The sequence below is a fragment of the Notamacropus eugenii genome, chromosome 6, assembly GCF_028372415.1.
Source record: "Notamacropus eugenii isolate mMacEug1 chromosome 6, mMacEug1.pri_v2, whole genome shotgun sequence".
Lineage (NCBI taxonomy): Eukaryota > Metazoa > Chordata > Mammalia > Diprotodontia > Macropodidae > Notamacropus > Notamacropus eugenii.
Window position 1 is genome coordinate 292,151,102 of NC_092877.1, and position 27,583 is coordinate 292,178,684.

Here is a 27,583-nt window from a genome sequence, read left to right on the forward strand (position 1 = left end):
AGATTATTCTAGCAGCCAATTTAGGATGTGAGATTAGAATGAGGAGATAATAATGCTAGTGCATTATTATGTTACTGAAATATTAAACAGAAAACTTAACACATACCACAACCATTTTCCATTCTAGGTGTGGACAGCTTGATTTTGTTTCATTTAAATTGAATTACTTATGCACTGATTCATTATAGCAATTAAAGGAGATGAGCCTTCTTTTCTCAAAAACAATGCAAAACAAAACAAGAAAAAATTCTTCATCCTTAGGGATATAACCTAAAAAGGAAATGAAATACATTCAAGCATTCTCATAACTCCACCACCACCTTGTGGTAATTGGCTGTAATTCATTACATCTTATGAGAAAGCATTTGTAAATACTCCTTTGACAAAACTACCATAGTAGTTCATCATACACACACACACACACACACACACACACACACACACACATTATATATATATATATATATATATATATATGGTGGTTTTATTTTTCTTTTGAAGCCTTCATATCGGTGATTAGGACAGCTTTCTGTTGAAATATCCGGTAGTTGAGCTAGCTTAAAGTTCATAAAACAACTATTTCCCTAGGGTAAATGTTATATGATTTTACTTTACATTATGAAATCTACAAAGGACAATGAAAAAATTTAGTATTACATTTTGGTGATTTGTGTCAATGGAGTTGGATAGTGGCGTGGATAATCCCAATTGGATTTTACTTTGAAATGCATTGTATTTACATTGAATAGACATAGGCATGCCTAATGTTAAAAAAAAAATTTTGTTTTTGATATAATCATGAGAAATAGATTTTATTTATGAATAAAAGTTTATTATAACACAAAAGTGTCATCATAGTTAAAATTTTAAAACCAGTATTATTCTGTGATAGAAAATTTTGTAAGTTAAAAATGTTACATATCAAATTGTCTTTGGATCATAGAATATTTATAACTGATAGGAATCTTAGAGATAATTTCTTCCAATCCCTTTCTGTTACAGAGACAATACTTGAAGCAGAAGAGGTTATTTAAGTTACATCTCTGAGGTGATGCAGCAAATCAGTGCAGAATGAAAGCTAAAATGAAATTCTCCTGACACTTGAGCTATGTTGCCTTCCTTCTTATAGCTTCATCAGTGCAATCCCAGGATTTACAAACAAATATTTAGGTACCTAGCTACCCTTCTTCCAAGATGAGTTGAAGAGAAAAAAGGAATATATGAGTTCCCTGTTACTGGAAGGCATTTGCCAAGGATATTATAGAAGTAAAATCCTTCTTTTTTCCTTCTTTCTTTTTCCCAACTCCTTGGTAGCATTTCCTAGTCTTTTTTTTCTTTCTTAAAAAAACTCAAACCTTTCTTGTTCTTTCTTAAATTTTTTTCTAAACTTAACAAACATTACATAAAATAACATTTTCATAGGTTAAGTAAAACAGAAAAAGAATTTATTTAAATTTTTAAATTAATTTTACTTTTTTGCTGAAAATTCTAATTGAGATTAGCAAATTAAGAATCTCTTTCTAATGTGACATAGTTCTTCTGGTTTGTGAAATCATGGGGAACTGTTTCTGAAACAGTGTGACTTTTGGCTAGATCAGTTTTTCCCATGTAAAACTTGCCTTGTATACCTACATTTCCTACTATAGAAAATACTATCTTCAACCAGGGGAAGCAGTAGAGCCAGACCTGGAAGAAGCTGACCAGATATGATGGTAGGGGATGTTTAAGAGAACTTGTGCGTAATCAGTGAACTGGGGGAAGTGTATAGAACAAGAGTATTTTTATTCTCAACATACTCAAAATTTAATGGAAAAAGATGCAAAAGGGACACCATGATATTTGATTGAGAAATTCACATGATACATGGTGGACTCTCAGTGAATGCTTCTTGATCTATTTTGATTGCTAGAAAAAACAAAGTTTAAAAATTGCTAGCAATATGCCTTACTGAGAAAGTTAGTAATTGGGACAGTCAATCCTTGGGATATTTATATCTTTTGAAGATCTTTTGTATTCTTTTGGGTTCTAAAAATAACCCAAACAATGTAACACTCCTAATTCTCCCTAAGGGGAAAGTCATTCTGAATTAGTAAAATCTACTTTTTTGGGGAAGAGGGAACAATGTCTTAATTTTATGTACATTAGTACAACCAACAAGGGTGGAGGAAAAAGGAACTGTAATCCCTGGAGAATTATGCAAGCACTTTAATGACTAAATAAATGTTTAAATTAGCACATTTATGTTTGCTAATCAGATTTTAAAGTGACAAAGTGCTTCAGCCTGCCTTGTTGACTTTCATTCATATATAGGCTAAACATTTGCTTAAGAAACCTTTTCCCCCAGTCCAATTTATCTATATTATAGTGAAACTTCATTAATTGAGGCAATTTTTGGTAATTTAACCTTGGCTGTAGCCTATCTTTCCATTGACTATTTTTAAAATATTTTCTAAGCAAATTAAACAAGATGGGAGTATGGATGAGAGGGGACATGAAAATATGTGCAAGAAAGCCTGATGTGTAACAAGAGCTGTTTCTCAAATTTGTAAAATTCTTAAATTTGAAAAGAGGCTAGAGACTGTCTCATTTGATTTTTATATTAGCCACATGAGGTAGACAGGGCAAATCTTATTATATCGACAGATGAGGAAATGAAAGTTCAGAGTACTAGTGTCAATCAAAATTAGAACAGTTACCTTGATGCCCAGTTGTTGTTGTTGTTTTTTAATTAAATTTATTTATTTAACTTTTAACATTCATTTTCACAAAATTTTGGGTTACAAATTTTCTCCCCTTCTTTTCCCCTCCCCCCCCAAATACCAAGCATTCTAATTGCCCCTATGACCAATCTGCTCTCTCTTCTATCATCCCTCTCTGCCCTTGTCTCCGTCTTCTCTTTTGTCCTGTAGGGCCAGATAGCTTTCTATACCCCTTTACCTGTATTTCTTATTTCCTAGTGGCAAGAACATTACTCGACAGTTGATACTAACACTTTGAGTTCCAACTTCTTTACCTCCCTCCCTCTCCACCCCGTCCCTTTGGAAGGCAAGCAATTCAATATAGGCCAAATCTGTGTAGTTTTGCAAATGACTTCCATAATAGTTGTGTTGTATAGGACTAACTATATTTCCCTCCATCCTATCCTGTCCCCCATTACTTCTATTCTCTTTTGATCCTATCCCTCCCCATGAGTGTCGGCCTCAAATTGCACCCTCCTCCCCATGCCCTCCGTTCTATCATCTCCCCCACCCTGCTTATCCCCTTATCCCCCACTTTCCTGTATTGTAAGATAGGTTTTCATACCAAAATGAGTGTGCATTTTATTCTTTTTTTTTTTTAATTTAACTTTTAACATTTATTTTCACAACATTTTGGGTTACATATTTTCTCCCCTTTTCTCCCCTCCCCCCCCAAACCCAAGCATTCTAATTGCCCCTGTGACCAATCTGCTCTCTCTTCTATCCTCCCTCTCTGCCCTTGTCTCCGTCTTCTCTTTTGTCTTGTAGGGCCAGATAGTTTTCTTTACCCCTTAACCTGTATTTCTTATTTCCTAGTGGTAAGAACATTACAGTTGATCCTAACACTTTGAGTTCCAACTTCTTTACCTCCCTCCCTCCCCACTCCTTCCCTTTGGAAGGCAAGCAATTCAATATAGGCCAAATCTGTGTAGTTTTGCAAATGATTTCCGTACTAGTTGTGTTGTATAGGACTAACTATATTTCCCTCCATCCTATCCTGTCCCCCATTACTTCTATTCTCTTATGATCCTTTCCCTCCCCATGAGTGTCGACCTCGGATTGCATTCTCCTCCCCATGCCCTCCCCTCTATCCTCCCCCTCACCCTGCTTGTGCCCTTGTCCCCCACTCTCCTGTATTGTGAGATAGGTTTTCCTATCAAAATGAGTGTGCATTTTATTCTTTCCTTTAGTGGAATGTGATGAGAGTAGACTTCATGTTTTTCTCTCACCTCCCCTCTTTATCCCTCCACTAATGAGTCTTTTGCTTGCCTCTTTTATGAGAGATAATTTGCCCCATTCAATTTCTCCCTTTCAGGAGCCAAGATAGCGGAGTAGAAAGACGCACATACACATAGCTCCGAACCCACAACCCACAGAACGGCTAGAGGGCCAACTCACGGTGAATTCTGCACCCAGAGGCCACGGAATATTGGAGCGAGGGAGGTCTCTGTTCCGGAGAGACCTGCAAACCTCTTGCGGGGGGTCCTTCGCGCTGCGGACTGGGCACCGGGACCGGGAGCAGAGGGCAGCCCTGCAGCAGCCGCAACACTGTGAGGAAAAGATCTGAGCAGGCTACGGGGACGGGATCTCCAGCGGCCACGTGGGTCCCTCCACCCACAGAGGGACCTGCAAACCTCTCGCAAAAGGTCCCTCACGCTGCAGACGCAGAGCCCAGCCCAGACCTGCGGCTGCCGCGGCTCCGAGAGGTACAGATCCAAGCAGGCTTCAGGGACGGGATCTCCAGCGGCCGCACAAGCCCCTCCACCCACAGGTGACGGGGGTCGGTGAGAGAGTCTCTTTGGTGGGTCGAGAGGGGAGTGGGGTGCCCCCATGGCTCGGGCCCTCCCGGGAGATAGAAGCTGAGAGGCGGCTGCAGACAGGGGCTCCCCAAGCGGGCGGGAGCCTGGATCCATTGTGGAAGGTCTATACATAAACCCCCTGAGGGAACTGAGCCTGAGAGGCGGCCCTGCCCCGACCTGACCATCTGAACTTAATTCTCACACTGAATAGCAGCCCTGCCCCCGCCAAAAGCCCTAAGGCGGGAAGCAGCATTTGAATCTCAGTCCCCAAATGCTGGCTGGGAGGACCAGGAGGCGAGGTGGGTGTGAGGAGAATATACAGAGGTCAAGTCACTGGCTGGGGAGAATGCCCAGAAAAGGGAAAAGAAATAAAACTATTGAAGGCTACTTTCTTGGAGAACAGACATTTCCTCCCTTCCTTTCTGATGAGAAAGAACCATGCTTACCATCAGGCAAAGACACAGAAATCAAGGATTCTGTGTCCCAGCCCACCCAATGGGCTCAGGCCATGGAAGAGCTCAAAAAGAATTTTGAAATTCAAGTTAGAGAGGTGGAGGAAAAACTGGGAAGAGAAATGAGAGGGATGAAAGAGAAGCATGAAAAGCAGATCAGCTCCCTGCTAAAGAAGAACCAAAAAAATGTTGAAGAAATTAACACCTTGAAAACTAGCCTAACTCAATTGGCAAAAGAGGTTCAAAAAGCCAATGAGGAGAAGAATGCTTTTAAAAGCAGAATTAGCCAAATGGAAAAGGAGATTCAAAAGCTCACTGAAGAAAATAGTTCTTTCAAAACTAGAATGGCACAGATGGACGCTAAATACTTTGTGAGAAAGACAGATATCACAGAACAAAGCGAGAAGATTGGAAAAATGGAAGATAATGTGAAATATCTTATTGGAAAAACAACTGACCTGGAAAATAGATTCAGGAGAGACAATGTAAAAATTCTGGGACTACCTGAAAACCATGATCAAAAGAAGAGCCTAGACATCATCTTCCATGAAATTATCAAGGAAAACTGCCCTGAGATTCTAGAACCAGAGGGCAAAATAAATATTCAAGGAATCCACAGAACACCGCATGAAAGAGATCCAAAAAAAGAGAAACTCCTAGCAATTTCTCCCTTTCTCCTCCCAATATATTTCTCTCTCACTTCTTGATTTTATTTTATTTTTTAAGATATGATCCCATCCTCTTCAATTCACTCTGTGCACTCTGTCTCTATGTGTGTGTGCGTGTGTGCATGTGTGTGTGTGTAATCCCACCCAGTACCCAGATACTGAAATGTTTCAAGAGTTAACAAATATTGTCTTTCCATGTAGGAATGTAAACAGTTCAACTTTAGTAAGTCCCTTATGACTTCTCCTTGCTGTTCACCTTTTCATGCTTCTCTTCATTCTTGTGTTTGAAAGTCAAATTTTCTTTTCAGCTCTGGTGTTTTCATCAAGAATGCTTGAAAATCCTCTATTTCATTGAAAGACCAATTTTTCCCCTGAAGTATTATGCTCAGTTTTGCTGGGTAGGTGATTCTTGGTTTTAGTCCTAGTTCCTTTGACTTCTGGAATATCCTATTCCATGCCCTTCGATCCCTTAATGTGGAAGCTGCTAGATCTTGTGTTATCCTGATTGTATTTCCACGATACTTGAATTGTTTCTTTCTAGCTGCTTGCAATATTTTCTCCTTGACCTGGGAACTCTGGAATTTGGCCACAAGGTTCCTAGGAGTTTCTCTTTTTGGATCTCTTTCAGGCGGTGTTCTGTGGATTCCTTGAATATTTATTTTGCCCTCTGGTTCTAGAATCTCAGGGCAGTTTTCCTTGATAATTTCATGAAAGATCATGTCTAGGCTCTTTTTTTGATCTTGGCTTTCAGGTAGTCCCATAATTTTTAAATTGTCTCTCCTGGATCTATTTTCCAGGTCAGTTGTTTTTCCAATGAGATATTTCACATTATCTTCCTTTTGGTTTTGTTTTGTGATTTCTTGCTTTCTTATAAAGTCATTAGCCTCCATCTGTGCCATTCTAATTTTGAAAGAACTATTTTCTTCAGTGAGCTTTTGAACCTGCTTTTCCATTTGGCTAATTCTGCTTTTGAAAGCATTTTTCTCCTCATTGGCTTCTCGAACTTCTTTTGCCAATTGAGTTAGGCTAGTTTTCAAGGTGTTATTTTCTTCAACATTTTTTTGGTTCTCCTTTAGCAGGGTGCTGACCTGCTGTTCATGCTTTGACTTCATGTCTCTCATTTCTCTTCCCAGCTTTTCCTCCACCTCTCTAACTTGATTTTCAAAATTCTTTTTGAGCTCTTCCATGGCCTGAGCCCATTGGGTGGGCTGGGACACAGAATCCTTGATTTCTGTGTCTTTGCCTGATGGTAAGCATTGTTCTTTCTCATCAGAAAGGAAGGGAGGAAATGCCTGTTCACCAAGAAAGTAACCTTCTATAGTCTTATTTCTTTTCCCTTTTCTGGGCATTTTCCCAGCCAGTGACTTGAGCTCTGAATATTCTCCTCACACCCACCTCGCCTCCTGATCCTCCCAGCCAGCGTTTGGGGTCTGAGATTCAAATGCTGCTTCCAGCCTCAGGGCTTTTGGCGGGGGCAGGGCTGCTATTCAGTGTGAGATTAAGATCAGATGGTCAGGTCGGGGCAGGGCCGAGTCTCAGGCTCAGTTCCCTCAGGGGGTTTATGCACAGACCTTCAACAATGGATCCAGGCTCCTGCCTGCTTGGGGAGCCCTGGTCTGCAGCTGCCTCTCAGCTTCTGCCTCCCGGGGGGGGCCTGAGTTATGGGGGCACCCCACTCCCCTCTCGACCCGCCAAAGAGACCCTCTCACCAACCCCCGTCACCTGTGGGTGGAGGGACTTGTGCGGCCGCTGGAGATCCCATCCCTGAAGCCTGCTCGGATCTGTTCCTCTCGGTGCCGCGGCCACGGCCGTGGCAGGTCTGGGCTGGGCTCCGCGTCTGCAGTGCGACGGACCTTTTGCGAGAGGTTTGCAGGTCCTTCTGGAACAGAAATCTCCTTTGCTCCACTATTCTGTGGCCTCACTGCTCCAGAATTCTCTGTGAGTTACTTTATACAAATGTTCTATGGGTTGTGGGTTCGGAGCTATGTGTATTTGCGTCTTTCTACTCCGCCGTCTTGGCTCCGCCCCCAGTTGTTTTTTTAATTAGTTCAGTGGTTTCAAGTTCCAGGTTTCACATTCGTTTTCAACACAAATATTTGTTTTATTTCACAATGACTGGTTTCAAGCGTATATTCCTCTGATTGAATGGGACAAAGAACTGTCCAATATACTACAGGAAACTATGCGTATCCATATGTGAGCCAAGGGTTTTAGATTCCCATTCTAGGCTCTCCTGCATTTCATTTAAATTCATGTTTGAAAACCTTGTTTAACCTTGACTTAAAACATTTTGTCTGTGACTTAAAGCGTTTTGCTTGTGTCTGACTCTAGCACCAATGAAAGACAAGATCTACATTTGTTTCTCTACATCATGACTTTGTTTCTTGCTCTTCCTTCATCTAGAAACTCAATATAGAGTTTTCTACAATTTTAAACTAGTTTTCTAGTTTCTTTTCTCCAGGAAGTTTGGTCCAGAAACTCTTTCCCTTTTTTCCAAGAGACTTTAGCTCCCTTCCAATTCTGAGATCCTGTAATTTCTGCTAAAATGTTCATATCTAAGATATCTTTAAGAACAACTTCTATTTTTCTGCCCACAGCTGAAGATGGACTCACTGCTAAATACCGTTTTGAATCTCATAAGTTTATCTTCATTGCTTTTAGAATTCTCTTTCTTTTCTTTTTTATCATTAGTGGCAGAGAGATGGAGAGAGTGACCGAGAGATGATAGATCAATGATAAATGATAAATGAGTAAATAGATATAGAATTAATTAAGCTCTTATCTTATGCCAGGCAATATGTTCATGGATAGGTGTACAAATATAATCAAATAAGACATATAATAGAAGGAATGGGGATTTGAAGGAGAAGTGGTAAACTTGCATAGGGACATAATGAGGAGATAGCTGGAAAATGTTACAGAGGCTTAGATTCCAGCAAGATAAAATTTCTCTTAGGGCTAGGGGATTCAGGAACAAAGTCTAAGGTCTCACTGGAGGGGATGAGAATGATAACTGGCAGTAGACAGCAGGTGAAGAGATAGCTTGGAAGTGACCAGTGGTGATCAGTAACCAAGTGTCATCTTTGGAGCCTTAGTTCATTTTTCATTTTGTGCTTGCTACTCAGTGTTTTTTTAAACTTCCGGAGAAGCTTCTTGCTTTACCTTACCTGTGTCCCCCAAATTTTCCAAAAGTCAAAACCCAAAGCAAACATAAAGCAGACTGTAAGATGAAGGTATCAAACTTCCATAACTAGTTCTTTGTAATTAAAAAGAACTTACCACTTTGCCACTTTATAGAAAAAAATTGCAATGAATATGTTACCACAGTGATATCATCATTTAATGATGAAGAAATGTAATAAAAGTGATAGCTATTCCATGAGTTTCACTGTAATACTTCATAAAAAGGTTATCAAGATTCTCTCCTGGACAATCAGATTAACCAAATATGTGAAACTAGCAGTGCTTATTCTGCAAACACATTTAAAACAATCTATTATCTCAGAAAGAGTTGACCAACATGGATTAGTGATCTGAAATATCTGTCCCCCTTATTGCTTATTACTGTGGTAATACATACAGGGAGATAGTTTTAGGATTCACATGTACTTTTTTATTAATTGCTTATAGGATTGTATTTGTTAAAGTTATTTCCCATTCACCATTTAAGATGGTGCTCCTTTCCTAAGAAGTTAGGTTCAGAAGTTAGTTCTCCATTTATATAGACAGGAAGTTATCATGAGATTCAGTTTTTATGTGAAAAATCACAGCTTCAATTCACTTTGGCAACGTTTCTTCAGTGTAACATTGCTTAACAACTCCTGAGTAGGAAAGGCAGCTTTCTTAACGAGTGTTTGAATATATACTCATGTATTTGAACAAGTAGGTAGTAGGAAGTAACAATGGCAAATAATGGTTACCAAAAACAAAGAGACTAAAGATAGTTTCATTTTTTTTAAAGAGTGATTTGAGAGTGTCTTTAAATGTGTGTGATAGCATCAAAATTGAGATAGATATCAAACATGATATGAAAATATTTCACCTTATCTTCTATCTTTTCAAATTTTTGGTTTTGTTTACTAACTTCTTGGTTTACTCATAGTCATTCGTTTCCCTGGACTCAATTCTCTCTTTCAATGAATTATTTTGTTCAGTGAGCTTTTGAACCTTCTCCTCCATTTGGCTAATTCTGCTTTTTAAAACCTCCTTCTCCTCATTGGCTTTTTGGACCTCTTTTTCCAGTTGAGTTAGCCTCTTTTTAAAGCTGTTATTTTCCTCATCATGGTTTTGGTTTTCCTTTGGTAAGCTGCTAACTTGTTTTTTAAGGTCTTCTATTGCCTGAACCCATTATAAGTTCCCTTTGGAGGCAGAGGCCTTGACTTCCTCTGACAGTATGCCTTGTTCTTTCTCATCTGAAGGGATAGGGGGAGACACCTGTTCCCCAAGAAAGTAACCTTCTATGATCTTATTTTTTTCCCCTTTTCTGGGCATTTTTCCCAGCCAGTTACTTGACTTCTGAGTTTCCTCTCTACAACCACCTTGCCTCCCGTTCAGCCCAGCCAGTGCTCGGGGGGCTGCTATTCAGTGTGAGATTAAGTTCAGGTGCTCAGGTGGGGACAAGGCTACCACATGGGACTTAGTTCCCTCAGGGGGTTTATGTGGAGACCTTCAATAATGGATGTGGGCCACTGCCTGCTTTAGGAGCCCCCTCCGCCATTGCCTCCATGGCTTCTCTTGGTGCAGCATGGCCAAGTCAGGGCTGGGTTCTGCTCTGCAACCAGTGGGCAACAAACCTTTCCCATCGGTTTTTCAGGTCTCTCTGGGACAGAAATCTCCACTCCGTTGTTCTGTGACTTCTGCTGCTCTAGAATTTTTTGAGAGTTCTTCTTTATGGGTATTTTATGGGCTGTGGGGTAAGAGCTCAGCATCTGTGTATCTTTCTACTCTGCCATATTGGCTCCTCTCCCCCTTCACCCCACATATGAAAATATTTCTTGGGTTTTGCAGCTAGAATTTTTCTGGTTGCTTCATGGCCAACAGAAGAAGATAGTAATTTCCTTCTAGATTATATTAAATAAGAGGGACTGTGTCCAGTTTTCATTCTGTTTATGACACGTGTCAGCCTGATTTCTGATTCCTTCTCCTACTAAAAGAGGAATCTGGTATTTTCCTTTATACTTTTAATCACAGAATTGTGTTAATTCTCCCAGATGTTTTCTGTTTTAAGCCTTTTATCTAATTGGGAAATAAAAAAACCCCTTGTCTCCTAATAAAATATGTTTGGATTATAGCAAGCAAGTGGAAATGCATTTTATTAGGAGACTAAACTTTTTAATAGCATGTATTTTAACAAAAGAAATACATTTGGGTTATAGTAAGCAGTCTGTGGAAGCAGCTAGGTGGCACAGTGGATAGAGCACAGGGCCTGGAGTCAAGAAGATCTGAGTTCCAATCTGGCCTCAGACACTTATTAGCTGTACGATCCTGGGCATCTTTTGGCCTCAGTTTCCTCATCTGTAAAATGAGCTGCAGAAGGAAATGGCAGACTACCCAGTATCTTTGCCAAGAAGACCTCAAATAGGTTTATGAAGAATTGGATATGACTGAAATGATTGAACAACAAGTAAGGGGAGAGAAAATTTTGTAGGGGGTGAATAAATATTTCCCTAGACCTGAAATTCTAATACAGGTTATGACTTACACTGAGGGGAAATCTGCTTTAATTTTACCCTTTTAGGGGACCTGCCTGTGCTGGGTTAGGAGTAGGTAGGAGAGTGTCTAAGCTGGCACCTTCCCATTCCCATCTCTTTTTTTGAAATTTATTTATTTATTTTTAGTTTTCAACATTCTTTTCCTCAAGATTTTGCGTTCCAAATTTTTCCCCATCTCTCCCTTCCCCTACACCAAGAGAGTGCGGGTTTTGATTACCCCTTTCCCCAAGCCACCCTCTCTTCTATCATTCCCCTCCCTTCCCTTATCCCTTTCTTCTCTATTTTCTTGTAGAGTAAGATAGATTTCTATACCCCATTACCTATATTTCTTATTTCCCAGTTGCATGTAAAAACAATTTTTAACATTTATTTTTAGAACTTTGAATTACAACTTCTTTCCCTTCCTCCTTCCCCACCCATCCCTACTGAAAAGGCAAGCAATTCAATATAGGTTATACATGTGCAGTTATGCAAAAGACTTCCATAAAAGTCATGGTGTGAAAGACTAACTCTATTTCCCTCCATCTTATCCAGCCCCCCATTTACTCTATTCTCTCTTTTGACCTTGTCCCTCCCCAAAAGTGTTTACTTCTAATTACCCCCTTCCTCTCATTTGTCCTCCTTTCTATCATCCCCCCCACACCCCACTCATCTATGTTCCTGTAGTGTAAGATAGATTTTCATACCAAATTGAGTGAGCATATTATTCTCTCCTTAAGTCAAATGTGATGAGCGTAAGCTGCCCTTTTTCCTTCTAACCTTTCCTCTTTTCCCCTCCATTAAAAAATCGTTTCTTGCCTCTTTTATGAGAGATAGTTTGCCCCATTCCATTTCTCCCTTTCTCCCCCCAATATATTTCTCTCTCACCTCTTAATTTTTTTAGATATCATCCCTTCCTATTCAACTCACCCCATGCCCCTCTGTCTATATGTCTATTATCCCTCCAACTACCCAAATACTGAGGAAAGTCTCAAGAGTTACAAATATGATCTTTCCATGTAGGAATATAAACAGCTCAACTTTAATAAGTCCCTTATGATTTCTGTTTCCTGTTGACCTTTTCATGCTTCTCTTGATCTTTGTTTTTGAAAGTCAGATTTTCTATTCAGCTCTGGTCTTTTCATCAAGAATGTTTGAAAGTCCTCTATTTCATTGAATGACCATTTTTCCCCTTGAAGTATTATATTCAGTTTTACTGGGTAATTGATTCTTGGTTTTAATCCTAGTTCCTTTGACTTCTGGAATATCATATTGCAAGATCTTCTATCCTTTAATGTAGAAGCTGCTAGATCTTGTGTTATCCTGATTGTATTTCCACAATACTTGAGTTGTTTCTTTCTGGCTACTTGTATAATATTTTCTCCTTGACCTGGAAACTCTGGAATTTGGTTACAGTATTCCTAGGAGTTTTTCTTTTTGGATCTCTTTCAGGAGGTGATCAGTAGATTCTTTCAATATTTATTTTACCCTCTGGTTCTAGAATATCAGGGCAGTTTTTCTTGATAATTTCATGTAAGATGATGTCTAGGTTCTTTTTTTGATTGTGGCTTTCAGGTAGTCCCATAATTTTTAAATTGTCTCTCTGGATCTATTTTCCAGGTGAGTTGATTTTCCAGTGACATATTTCACATTGTCTGCTATTTTTTCATTCCTTTGGTTTTGATTTATAATTTCTTGCTTTTTCATAAAGTCATTAGCTTCTATCTGCTCCATTCTAATTTTTAAGACATTATTTTCTTCATTGAGCTTCTAGATCTCCTTTTCCATCTGATCAGTTCTGCTTTTTAGGGCATTGTTCTCTTCATTGGCTTTTTGGATCTCTTTTCTCATTTGAGTTAGTCTATTTTTAAAGTGTTATTTTCTTCAGCATTTTTTTAGGTCTCCTTTAGCAAGCAGTTGACTCATTTTTCATGATTTTCTTGCATTGCTCTCATTTCTCTTCCCAATTTTTGCTCTACTTCTCTTACTTGATTTCCTAAATTCTTTTTGATCTCTTCCATAGCCTGAGACCAACTCATATTTTCTTGGAGGCTTTGGATGGAGAAACTTTGACTTTGCTTTCTTCTGTTAGCATGCTTTGGTCTTCTTTGTCACCAAAGAAAAATTCTATAGTCTGATTCTTTTTTCCAGTTTTTGCTCATTTCCCCAGACATTTACTTGACTTTTGAGCTTTTTGTCAAGGTAGGTCTCTGCTTCCAGTGGTTGTGGAGGGTGTACTGTCAGCTGCTCGATTTCCTCTTCACCCTGTCCCCCGCCCCTGTCCCCCCCCCCCCCAGTCTGTGGGCTTAGGGCTTCAGAAACAGCAGCTGCTGCAGGTTCCTCTTTCCCCTCCCCCCTCAGCTGCCCTGGGACTAGGGCTGGACCACTCCACTCTCCTCCACTGGTCCCACAGGCTTTTTCCACTGACCTTCTAATTTATCCTCAACATTTCGGGGTCCTGAAGTTTGGAAACCACTATAGGTGTGAGAGAGTCAGTTTCCCCAGTGCTGGCTCAGGTCCTGTCTGTGCCAGCACAACCCATGCTGGACTCTGCCTTGAGACCTTCCAGGCTGTCTTGGGCTAGAGGTTTGCTTCACTCCTTCATTCTGTGGGTTCTGTAGTTCCAGAATTTGTTTAGAGTTATTTTTTACTGGTATTTTGCTGGGCTTTGCTGGAGTGCTTTAGAAAGTCTTTGCTGTTACTCTACCATCTTGGCTCCAACCCCCATTCCCATCTCTTAATAATAGCTGATGATTACTAAGTACTTAACATTTGCTAAGCATTTAATATAGATTATATCAAGCACAAATAGAGAATAGGAAAGGTATGACTAGAGAACAGTTCTTGACAGTCAACTAGTCATTACTAAGCACTTACTATGTACCAAGCACTATGCTAAATTCTGAGGATACAAAGAAAGGAAAAAATAAGATCTCTGCTTTCAAAGAGTTAAAATTCAAATGGGGAAGACAATATGCAAATAACCATCAACACACAAGACTTGACTTCCCACCTTCCATTCTCTAATCTGGTGATAATGATCTTCACAGTGTTCCTCACACACTGCATACAGTCTGCTTTTTCGTACTTATATCCCATGCCTGAGTGTTCTCCTTCATCCCTGCTGCCATCTGCTTCTCTGGCTTCCTTCAAAACTCATCTCAAATTCTGCTTCCTGCAAAGAGGCCATGTCTGGTACCCTCTTCTCCCTTCACTTCTAGTACTTTTCCTCCAAGATTGCCTTTCATTTATACTAAAAGGCAATGATGCTCTTGCTCTCTGGACCGATATTCCGCAGGTATCTAATGGTCCCAAAATGTGGCTTCAATAGAGGTTCAGGGAAGGAAACAAGAACTCTGAGTTGGGGAACAGGAGAAAGCATTATAAAAGCTCTAATGTGATAGGGGAAAATGGGCAAAGCACTCAGGAAAGTATCTGTGAAGCATGGGAGAACTCAGTCTGACACCAAGGAACCTCAGCCGTTAGAGAAGATTTGAAGCCTTTTTCTTTGAATACATGTGTTGGTGATTATAGTGAGTGATTAATTGGTAAATAGTATGAAGTAAAATTATCATCTTTTTTTAGTTTTCAACATTTACTTTTATAAGATTTTGAGTTCCAATTGTTTTTCTGGCCCCTCCCCTTTCCCCAAGATGACAAGCTGATATAGGCTATACATACACAGTCATATTAACCATATTTCCACGTTAGTCATGTTGTGAATGAGTAGTCAAAACAAAAAGGAAAAGCCATGAGAAAGAAAAGAAAGAGAAAGAAAATAGTGTGCTTCGATCTGCATTCAGATGCCCTGTGTTTATTAGCATTTTCCATCATGAATTATGGACACACTTTATGTGTGTACCTCATGATGCTGTTTTAAGTTAGCTCCCCTAGGGCAGAAGTTGTCTTGCTTTTTGGTGTAATTTTTGATAATTCTATTTGGAATTATCTTAGATCATTGTATTGCTGAGCTGTCTGTCAAAGTTGGTCATCACACAGTGTGTACAATGTCCTCCTGGTTCTGCTCACTTCTCCCAGCAGCAGGAAGTCTTTCCAGGCTTTTCTGACATCTGCCTGCTCATCATTTCTTATAGCACAGAAGTATTCTATTGCATTCCTATACCATAGTTTGTTCAGCCATTCCCCAACTGATGGGCATCCCCTCAGTTTCTAATTCTTTGCCACTGCAAAAAGAGCTGCTATAAATATAGTTATACATGTGGGTCCTTTTCCAATTTTCCCACATTTTCTCCAATATTTATCATTTTTAAGGAAAATTGACTTTAATAATGGTAATAAATACTGGAAAATTAATAAAGTAAGAAAAGTAAAACTACTTACTTGGGTTTAGTTCTGTAAAGGTAATACTAATTATAGACATTTATATTAACTTCTTTTTATTTATGTTTAATTACCACCTAACACAGTAACATTTACATGTCAGATTTGAATCACATTAATAATTGCTGTGTTTTGTTTGGTTAAAACACTAAAATCTGTGTATACTTATTTTCATAATTTATTGTCAATGTAGCCTGAGTCATCTGCCACTGTTTTGTGATCTCTTTGATGATGATGATTCACTTTATTTGTACAAATCCCAGTGCATCTATCCAGTGTGGTAGAAGCCTCTAGGTGATGCTGAATTTTATTCACATTAGTACAGCGCTCAGTCTACTTCCTTATTCTTGCTATCTGCTTGTAACTTCAAATTTTTTTTTGGAAGCATCATTGTTTTTTACCTTATGGAATTTATTGAAACTTAGAACACTTTTTGCTGAAATGCGGGCATGAAAGAAAGACTTCAGACCACTGTATAATGCCATTTCAAAAGGTGTGTGTACTGGATAAAGATGATTTATCACATCCATGAGCCCTGGCAGCTTTTTCTCAGTGCCAGACTGGGGCAGCATAAACCACCAAACTCCAGATCAGCGTTCGCTTTCTTTGGCTCTTTATCTACATAGAGGAGATGCACTGTGCCCAGCCCATAACAATTTTATAAATGGCACCAAGAGAAAAATTTATATTAGAGCCTATTCTTAAAGGCCACACTTTATTGCTCTGTTACATGAGGTAGGCTCATTTAAAAGGAATACTCTATGTATAATAAAGGCTTATTTGTTCTTAATTGCTTATTAAGTACTTGCTAACAATTAGAGCTTCTCAGAAATGAAAAGGGATGTTTTTAAAACCCTATACACATAGACTTAGTACAGTGCCTGGAACAGAGAAGGCACTTACTTTGTAAGTTCCTTAACTAGATTTGATTTGACTTAATTTGGGAGATCAGTCTCTGCAATCTTAAACTGACAGGTAACTTAGATTGCTTCTTTGATGGTGGGGAGGGGAGGATGTAGCAAAAGAGCATTATGCTTCATGGAAGGGATCATAGTAATGTAAGCTGGGAGGTAACTTCCATCTCTCAGATGCCAACCATCATTCACGTGTCTCTTACATGGGACCACACCTTTACCTCCCTTCCTGGTTGCCAACTCCAAACCATGCTTCCTCCACTCTGTCCATGATCCCTTCCTCCTCTTCACTAGTATTTTGAACTCTATTCCTGCAACTCCTCTGAACCCTAATCGAAGAGGATTCACTGTATTTTGCATGAAGCTGGGCCCCTATTTCACTTCCTGGTAACCAGCTCCAAAGCATGCCATTTCCACTTCATGTGTGTACCCTGCGATGCTGTTCTAAATGAGCTTCTCTAGGGCAGAGATTGGCTTGTTTTTTTTTGTATTTACTTCCCCAATGCGTGGCAGAGTGTCTTACCTATAGAAATCATTTAATAAATCCTCTGTGGCTGTCTGTCTGTCTGCATCTATTAATTCTACTTTCGTTGCATTAATGTTACTCTGGAATTTTTCTCCATTTACTGTTTGTCTGTGAATTGTCTTCTTTACTACATTATGAGTTATCCAAGGGCAGGCAGCTAGGATTCTAGTTCAGCTCTCATTATCTCCTATATTACCTCTCCTCTGAATGATTACAATGTCCTATATATCATCTTCCCAGCCTCAAGTCCTTCTCCAGGATATCTTCTGCAGTTTCCAAGAATTTCCTAAAGCCTGAACACGCCACTCCCCTATTCAAAAAACTCCATTTTCTTCTTTTTTTCCCTCTGAGATAAAATATAATTTCCTCTGTTTGGAGGAGATTTCTAGTCTTTCATAATCAGACCTTGGCCAACCTTTCTGGATTTCTTTCACATTATTCCCTCTTTAAGGCCTCTCTGGTCCAGCCAAACTTATCTACCTGCTGCTCCTCTTACACAATATTTCATCTGCATCTTCCTGCCTTTTTACCTACTTGCCATGTCTAGAAGATCCTTTACTATGTTAAATTCAGAAATAATACCTAAACAGTTTCAGGTAACTGCAGGGGAATCCTGACATACCTGTCATAATATGGAACCTAATATGGACCCAAACACCAACAGTTTGGCTTTGTTAACTACAGATTTGGTTGCATAGTCACTGGCTCTAGGGATTAGAATCTAAATAAGATAAATGAAATTTTCCTCAAATCAGTCTAAGAAAGTTGTTTTGTGGGTTTCATGTAATGATAAGAAGTAAGTTGCTGACTTTTTTTTAAAACTCAGCAAGAGCAGTTCTGTTTTCTTGGTATCTTTTTCCTTTTAGCAAAAATAAAGTGTACCCCCTAAAAGACATTCCTACTTTCTCTTATTGTCCTGAATGGTTATTCACACTTTTAAGAACAGGCTAGAAGAAACCTGACAAGATTAGTAGTTTAGAGGCTTTAGTGGATTACAAGCTCAGTATGGATCAGCAGTGTGGTATAGATGCCAAAAAGCCCATATGCTCTTAGGTTGCATTAATTACAGATTTAGTATTGAGAATATGCACTATGTTCTTCACTGGCCTGATCATGTCTGGAAAATCATGTTCTGTTCTAGGTGAGTGTAACAGCAAGGACTCTGGCATACACAGGAGGGCCAACAGATTTGCTTTTCTAAAAGGAAAGCAACTTTTGAGGGGTCAACAATCACTTTAATCACTCCCATATACCAACAGAAAAAATAACAAGCTGAGAAATAAACACCATCAGAAAGGGCTTTCAACTCTCTGACCATCAGCAATACATACATCACAGATCAACAGACAGATCCAACTATCTGACCATTACATACATACATCATTACCAGAGAGAGAAGCATCAACACCTGGGATTTCAAAGCCAGGGGACTCCTTAAGGGCTACCCAGAGTCTTGTCTGGCCAAATGAACACTTCCAATGTATAAGCCCCAAAGTAAAACCTCACCTCAGAGTATTTATACACTTTTCAGAGCCAGAGGGCAAGACCCTCAAACCCATTGTCTCAATAGAAATTAACAGAAGGTATTGAGACCTCTTAATGGGCGGGGAAGATCTTTAACTCTTCCCCCCACCCATCATTAACCTTACATTAACATTACAGTCCCCCACCCAACAGGCAGTTCAACTGAGCATATGTTAAGTGTTTAGTAGTGTTTAGCTCTGTCCTAGGAGATTGGGACACAGAAGGAAAAAAAATGAAACATTTTCTGCCCTCAAACAGCCTACATTCTTTTGGGGATATATAATATATAAAGTAAATGCAAGTTATATACAAAGTTAAACAAAGTGGACTCTAGAGGCAAAGTACACTAACAAGTGGGTGGGTGGGGGAGATCAGGGCACCTAGACTGTTCTTTAAGGAAGGGATTCTGAGAGTTGAAGATAAACAGAGAGCTCATTCCAAATGCAAGGTCCTTTTGCGTTTGTAGGTAAACAGTGTGGTTCCTGAAAAGAGCAGAAAAAGAATATTTATGATAAAATCAGCTTATGAAGAACCACAATCTCTTAAATAAAATGTTTAGGAGAGACACAGATTCTTCCTCACATGTGACATACAATTCATGCCTTTTCACTAGCTGAACCCAGAAATCTCTCTCATTATCTGTTTCCTTGATTCTTTGGCTTTCTTTAAGACTCAGATAAAATCACACCTTCTTCAAGAAACCTCTTGAAGTCTCTCAGTCCTGACCACCAATGCTAAATGCATTTCCTCTGAGATGTACCTTCCATTTACTCTGTATATATCATTCATGTTAAGTTTTATTGTGTTGTATTCCCCATAGGAATGTAAGCTCCTTGAGAGTAGGAACTGTGTTCTGAGAGGAATTGTGGCTTTCTACATATTATTTTTTATTGTAATTTTCAGTGTATTTGTTATTTTACTGTTAGACTGTATGATCCAAAGGGGTAGCAATTATGTCTTATCTAACATTTGTTTTCCTCTCAGCACCTTGGATAGCTCTATGCAACACTACAGTCTTAGTAAATGCTACATCAGATTGAATTTATGAAATTTCTGTCATTGCTTCGATTGGACTTTTATAATTTAGCTTTTTTTTGTGATGAAAGAATAATCTTGCTAGTCTGTCCAACTGACTTTCTCATTACTTTACCATTTGTAATCTTAATTTTGAACATCATTTTGTTCAGCAGAACTTTGTTATTTGAACTGCCAAAAGTTTACCTAGGTTTCCTCAATCTCATGTTAATAAACATGTGTGCTAGCAAGTTCTGGTCCTATTAGGTAAATTTGTGACAAGTCTTCTAAAATCATTAATACTTTCTCTTTTGTTGCTTTACTGTTCTTTTTTCATAATAACCAAACTTTAAAGGCAGCGTGGCACAGTGGTAGAGAACTGGCTTTTATGTCTGGAAGATCTAGGTTTGAGTCTTGGCTTCTACTACATATGGAATGTGCATCACTTAACTTCTTAGTGCCAGTCTGTATCTAGGAGGGTTTTTTTTTTTTTTTAACTAAGAGTGCCTTATACTGATGAAATCACAGGTCCTATCAAAAACAAACCAAACTTAGAAACCTAAATGAATATTTACTTCAGGATTCATTGGTATATTTCATCACTAATTAGTAATTAATTCTGTCACTGAATTTTTAACATTCTAGATTTTGAAAAGTTGGAATTTCAGGTTTACTATTCTTTTCTTTTTTTTCTTTCTTTTTACTTCTATGGCATAAAAATTCAGGATTACATTATATTCACCATTTTCTTACACAGTGAAGATTTGTTCTTCACATGTAGCATGGGGATATCTTTGTGTGACTCTGAAGAGGTAGAATAGACATCTCTAGTCTCTTTTCTGACCACATTCCTCCAAGAGAGACTTTAATTCCTTCTAGGAGGGAAAGTAAGAGATTAGGGTCGGAAGCTTAGCCACTATGCTCTCCTCAGAGAGGAGACACCAATATATAATTATATCTATCTGCTCTCTTAAATATTATTCTTCTAGGGGATATGGTTTTCAGGTTGAAACTATTTCTGACCATTGTTTCATTAACTGGGGAAAGCAGAACCCCAAGCTTTGTATCCAAGGTTTAGTTTCTTTCCCACCAAATGCAAGTTCCACAATGAAGATACATAAGAAGTATCAAAAAAATCCATTTATACAAATCAGTAGCAAAATAGATGTCAAATTATATATAGGAGTTCAGGGGAAAGGTTAACACCCTGAACGTGGAGAAAATACAAACTGAGAAAATAGAAGCAGAGAAATTAGGACAAAGATAAACAGACAGGGCTCCAACTGTCTGAACAAAGTAATACAACAGCCTACATACACCACCAGATGGGGGAACACCAGCAACATCTGAGTAGGTAGAGTGCTCTTAACAAAAGACTACTCAGAGTCCCATCCAGGGAATGAAAAAGTCTTTCTTATGAGCAAACCCCAAACTCCCAGAGCAAAATACCAACCTCAGAATATATATACGTATATATATATACATATACGTATATATATGTATATACTCTTTTAGAGCCGAAGGTATCACAGCTCTCTTGACTCAATGCCTAGACCTTAGTACCAAAAGATGTGAAAGCCTTCTTACAAGCAAACCTCCCTGTAAGAAAGTCTCCCTCTAAGAAAGCTCCTCCTACTCAAGTTCCTCCCCCAATGGGCTCTATGTGACTCAGGATGTTTCACAACTGGGCTGGAAAGCAACAAGACATCAGTGATTGAACACATGGGGTCACATAGACCTATTAATGGATGGGGAAGATCTTCCTATTCCATTAACATTACACTTATGTCACAGAGCTGGTAAGTGTCTGAAGTGCATTTTTAAACCCAGCCTTCCTGACTCCAGACCCAACACTCTATCCTCTGTACCACCTAGTTTCCCCTTTAGTAAAAATGGACATTCTTAATCATTATTTTCTTAAATTACAAACATAAAAAGCTTTTTTGCTTTTTTCTCAGAGATATTAAAAGTGCATTGTCATCGCTTTGTAGTATTTCTTTATCTTTTGGAGAATCAGTGTCAATAAAAGATGTTTTCCCCACAAATACCCTTCCCTTTACTTTTTCTTTTCCCTTTTGTTTCTCACAGTGAACACCGGAACTTAAAAACAAGGAAAAGTGACTCTAAGGGAAAAGTTTGTCATTTAGATCTCCTTAACTCCTTTTCTTCTTAGAATTATTTGTATCTCTTTTATTTTTGAATGACATTGATTTGTTAATTTTTAAATTGAAAAAATAACCTTTTATCATACAAGTTAACCAGTAAGTACAGGTATTTCTCGTCATGAGTATAATAAATAAGGGAAATTTTTAGTGTGTATAACTAGAGTACTCACATTATAAAAACATCAAACCTCCTTAGAGACAAGTTTGGTGTAGTAGATAGTATCATAGGATTCTTGACCTAGAGCTGGAAGACACCTTAGGGCCTAAAGAGTCTAACACCCTTCATTTTACAGATGAGGAAAGTGAGGTCCAAAAAGATTAAATGACTTGCTCAAGGTCATTCACATGGTAAGCAGTGGATCTAGGTCTTCCTGACTTGAAGTTCAGGGCCCTATCAACTATGCCATACTGCCTTCAGAAGATCTGGCTTAAAATTACAACTCTTTCAGTTACTTCTTATGGGACCTTGGACAAGTTGCTTCCAGGAGTCAGTTTCTCCGCTATAAAATGAAAGGCTTACCATAACAACTGCTAAGGTATCTTCTACCTTGAAATATACAATTCTATGATTTTTCTGCTTATTACAAAATAGGTTCTTTTTTTAAAACTAAATTTTTAGTTTTCTAGATTCACTTTTATAAGATTTTGAGTTCTAGTTTTTTTCCTCTCCTTCCCCAAGATGGTATGTAATCTGATATAGGGTATACATGTACAATCGTATTAAACCTATTTCTACATTAGTCATATTGTGAAGGAAGCATCAGAACAAAAGGGAAAAACCACAAGAAAGAGAAAAAAAGAGAAAAGAATATGCTTCCGTCTGCATTCAGACTCCATAGTTCTTTCTCTGGATGTGGATAGAATATCATAAGTCTTTTGGAATTGTCTTAGATCTTTGTATTGCTGCACAATGTTGGTGTTACTCTGTATAATGTTCTCCTGGTTCTGCTCATTTCAGAATAGGTTCTTCAGGTCAAAACTTGTTTCATTCTTTGATTTGGTGTTTCTGTTGTATCTCTGTCTCTGTCTCTATCTCTGTCACTCAATCACTTACATTTTAAAAAGTGGTTTTCAGGATTTAATGTGGTTTAAAATGTGGCAAAACAAAATCCAAGTAGCCAAAGAGAACTAAACAATCTTTTTCTATGGAACGACTACTCATGATGGAGGGGTTTGGTATAAATGAAGTGATTTTTAAATTTAATATGTTCTATTTCTTTAAGTTGTTATCTTTTCGGATACTTTAGCAATCAAATCATAAACACTGTCCCCCAACGTGCCACAGCTACTTTGCTTTAATTTTGTGTAACTTGTCTTGAAATTCATTAGCAATATTTTTAACATAAGTTGTTTTACTTTTAAAAATATTAGGAATTTTTTAGAATTCTGAAGTATTTATTATGTGTTGGGGGCAATTTTCCTCGTTGTATAAATGCATCTCCAAAACCATACGTTTGTTTGTTTGTTTGCTTTAATCTCAAAGGGCCTTTAGGGATTGTTTGGTCCATTTTCCTTGTTTTATGGATGAGGAAATTAGGCCCAACAGATTAAGTGACTTGCCCAGAATTATACAATTAGTGGTAGAGTTTAGTGGAACCTAGATGTCTGAATTCCTTGCCAAGTATTTTTTTCCACAAAATCTTGCAAAGAATACAGTAAAATGACACATAACTTTTAATTGTGAGATGCTCATTTTTGATCTCAAATCAGTTTATATTTTCATGTTTTAGAATATTTAGAATATTTTTATAGAATTCTATATGACCCAAAGTAAATGTTCTTTAAAGTTTTAATCTCTTAAATTTGTAATAATTAAAAAACATTTTTCTTTGTTAAAATTGTAATAATGTGTACAGTTTGGTGCTTTCAAAGGAAAAGGGACCCTCATTTGTAATCACAAATTTACTGGAATCCACATCATACCTGTGTTGTGTGGAAGAAGTGTTCTTAGACAGGCAGTAACTTATGTGGGTTGTGACTTTGATACTTTCCTGGTAGGGATTGTTTGATTCTTTATTTTTATTTTCCCAAAGCCAAGCACAGCTTGGAACTTATAACAAATACTTGACTGATCCATTCTTTGGAATCAGCATAGAAAAATGTCAAAATGTAAGGGCATAAGTGATGCAAATACTAACTGGGGAGAGATAATTGGTCCTGAGCTTTGACTAACGCAGGAGAGCCACATGGCTTGGGAGGTCCTTGAGTAAAGAAACATTGGCGCCAGGATTGTTTTCTTATGTTTAAAAATCTCACATGTAAATTGACACCAGTTTATAGAAAGCAAAATCAGGCAAATTGGATCACAAGACTGATCATATGCTACTATGGCAAAATTTAAAATGAGTAGATTCTGTGCCCCCCCCTCCCCACATACACTGTATAAGTTTTTCACTCTAGTCCCCTATATCATAATCCACATGGTTAGAGTCAAATTGTTTCCTTTCTCTGTATGGTCACAACACTTCTATTAGTGTGGCCTAATTAGCATTTTTAGCCACTATTTTATACATTTGATTCATTATTTCTTATGCTTGTGTAGCATAATGAGGTAGTCACTCCAGGCCATAGGTCCTATCCAGTCAAATTATATACATACCACATCTCCCTCACTCTGTAATTTGACATTTGAGTTTTTAAGCTAACTGAAGAATTTTGTATTTGTCTGTGTTCCATTTCATGTTATTAGTTTTGGCTCACTTTCTAGCCTCTTGACGTCTTTTTGAATCCTGATTCAACATGCCTCCTCTACCTTCCAACTTTGTGTCATTTTAAGATTTGAGCAACACACCCTCTCTGACCTTATTGACATTATTGTCATAGAATATTAACACCAAATTGGGTGAGACGGTATTGGATTTAAATTCTAATCTCTGTTTGCCACTTGTGTGACTTTAAGAAATATACTTAACCACTCTAGCCCCTGTTTCCTCAGCTTTAAAATGAAGATTTTATGCTATCCATCTCCAGAGGAAAAATTGATGGAGTCTGAATGCTTTTTTTTAACTTTACTTATTTTTCTTGTTTTTTTTTTTTTGGTCCATGTTTTCTTTCACAACATGACTAACATGGGAGTATGTTCTGCATGACTGTACATGTATAACCTGCATCAAATTGTTTACTTTCTTACTGGATGAGAAGGAGGAAAGAGAATCTGGAACTCAAAAATTTTTTTAAATGAATACTACAAATTTTTTTTACATGTAATTGGTGAAAAAATGAGATATCAAATTAGAAACTAAGTAAAAGGTTTTAAGTCTAAGTATTCTTTAAAGTTCCTTTCAACTTTCATGATTTTATAACTTCATTGATAAAATTGATTGGGATATAACTAGCGACACACACACACACACACACACTCTCACTCTTAGAGCTTTCAAGCTTTCACTCTAGTGGGTGTGTTGCACTAGATAGAACTCTGCATCTGCAGTCAGAGAGTGTCTGTATGTTTGAATCCTAACTTTGCCACTAAATGTTTGACCTTGGCAAGTGCCTTAGCCTCTCTGTGGCTTAATTTCATCATCTGAAGAAGAGGTTGAACTAAATGGCTTCTAATGTCCCTTCTAGCTCTAAATCTATTTTGTGCAATTCATTGGTTCACTAATCTTTTTGGATAGAATTGTGAATTCACCTAACTGTATGTTGTTCATCCAGATTTGGTATCAGTAAGAATCCTATGTTTGAAGGCAGATTCTGATACTTTGTAACTGAATGACTTAAGACCACCAATCAATCACTCAATCAACAAGGATTTGTTAAGTACCTACTGTGTACCAGATAGGAGCCAAAGATCTGAAGGAAAAGAAAAATAAAACACAGCCTGCTCTAAAGCAGCTTACACTTTATTAGGGAAGACAAAACATACATGTATAATAAATATATACTATATATGTGTGTGTGTACACTATGTATGTATGTCTACACTGAAGAAGCTATGACTGGTAGAGTTAAGCTCTCTAGAAGTGTTCTTAGCAACACTATGGAAATGAACCGTTTAAAATAGAATGATTAACGTGTGTTACTGGATAAAATGCTCATTTGGTGGTATTCACCATTTCAATTTTATTATTTTGCTTATCTCCCCAGACAAGTATTAAGGAAGGATTACTCTTGAAGCAGACCAGCTCCTTTCAAAGGTGGAAAAAACGTTATTTCAAACTTCGGGGTCGCACACTTTACTATGCCAAGGACTCAAAGGTAAGAAATTATGAAGCTAGTTCAAATCCCTGTAAAGTAACTATGATTGTTTGTGAAAGTAAGTTAAATTTTTTCTCCTAGAAATTTATTATAACATTATTTGCTTTGGAGTGAGTTAAGATTAAATTCAGTTAGTATTATCTCTTCCCAACTCTGCCCCATCCAAGGTATATGGGGAAGAAGTTAGTGATCAGAATACAAAAATGATCTTGCAAGAAGTCAGCTTTTGCCAAACAAGTTAGTCCCACAAGCATGTACCTTCTGGGCCATCTCCAATAATCCTGATGAATATCCTGAGCAATCTGGTTTGCTCACTGGACTCAGATGGCTCTGGAAGAGAAGTGAGGCTGGTGACCTGCACAGCCCTCCCTCGCTCAAAACAAAGGCAAGTGCAAGTCATGTCATCCTTTCTCTGATGGAATGGTCTTCTTTGGCAACGAAGGACAAACACAAACCTTAAGCCTAGTTTTATAATAAGCATTCAATGTAATTCCATTTTTGTCATATAAGTTAAATTAGAGCTAAACTTTATTTCTGTGTAAAACAGAGATTAACTTAAACTTTATGAGAACAAATATGAGGTTTTTTTCTGTTTTAATTCTTTTCTAATTTTTTTAATTCTTCAAATTTTATGAACCACAAGTAGATATAGACTGATGATAGGAAGTCAAACTTAAACCTTAAACTGAGTTAAAACTCATTAGAAAATACTTCACTGAATCTAATTAAATTTAATCTTCTGTCAGTGGTCAAACAGGCATGTGAAACTTGTATTCTTATACCACTTATCAGTATGCACTGTGAAAAATCTCTTGCTACTAGCAGTTAATCATTAGTATGGTTATTCATGCTGTTGATACAATTGGTAATACTGTTCAAAAGCAGAAGGAAAAGTATTTAGAGTCTTAGTTTATTCATCAGTAAAACATAAGTAGCCCATTAGTAATACATTTCTAGTTTAGGACAATGCTTAAGAAATCACGTACTGAAATATTGTGATTGATTTATGATCTCAGCAATGAGAATACTTCCACCAATGGAGCAGATCGCAGTCTATCCATACAATACAACTCTCACCCACATTTTCCCATGAATTCTTGAGAGGGAAGCTCCCCAGGGTTCTGTAATCTTTCTCCAGATCTCTTGACAACTGATGGCTAGTCCTTGAGAATAAGGACTGTCAACCAATTTTTGCTACATGGTTGCCATATCTTTATGTATACACATATGTACATACATACATACATTCATATCCTTTATGTTGCTTTCATATAATTCCATATTCTAATATATTGCAGTTATGCAATGTTTTTCCTTCCTCCTGTGTGACCACACACTTATGCCATGGAAGTGTCATCAGAAAAATATTGACCCTCAAAAAAATGGATATTTGTTTCAGGGAGACTCATCGTCATTAAAAACCATGCACAGTTTCACAAGGACAATCTGGTTTGCTGTCCTTTTCCTGATCGGTAACAGGCCCACGCTCATTCTCTTTTCACAAGTATTTGTCCAAGAGGGCATTTCCATGGGACATCCAGCCTATTACATGTTA

General features: G+C 38.0%; 1 protein-coding gene across 11 annotated transcripts in view; it reads left to right on the forward strand.

Annotated features, from left to right (window-relative positions):
- DGKH (diacylglycerol kinase eta) overlaps window positions 1-27,583 on the forward strand; it is a 245,556-nt gene that overhangs the window by 86,200 nt on the left and 131,773 nt on the right. For all 11 annotated transcript variants that reach the window (XM_072617128.1, XM_072617135.1, XM_072617136.1 and 8 more), the window contains one exon: window positions 25,918-26,028. In XM_072617128.1, the coding sequence (XP_072473229.1) occupies window positions 25,918-26,028 (111 nt within the window). The remainder of the gene's footprint in view (window positions 1-25,917; window positions 26,029-27,583) is intronic.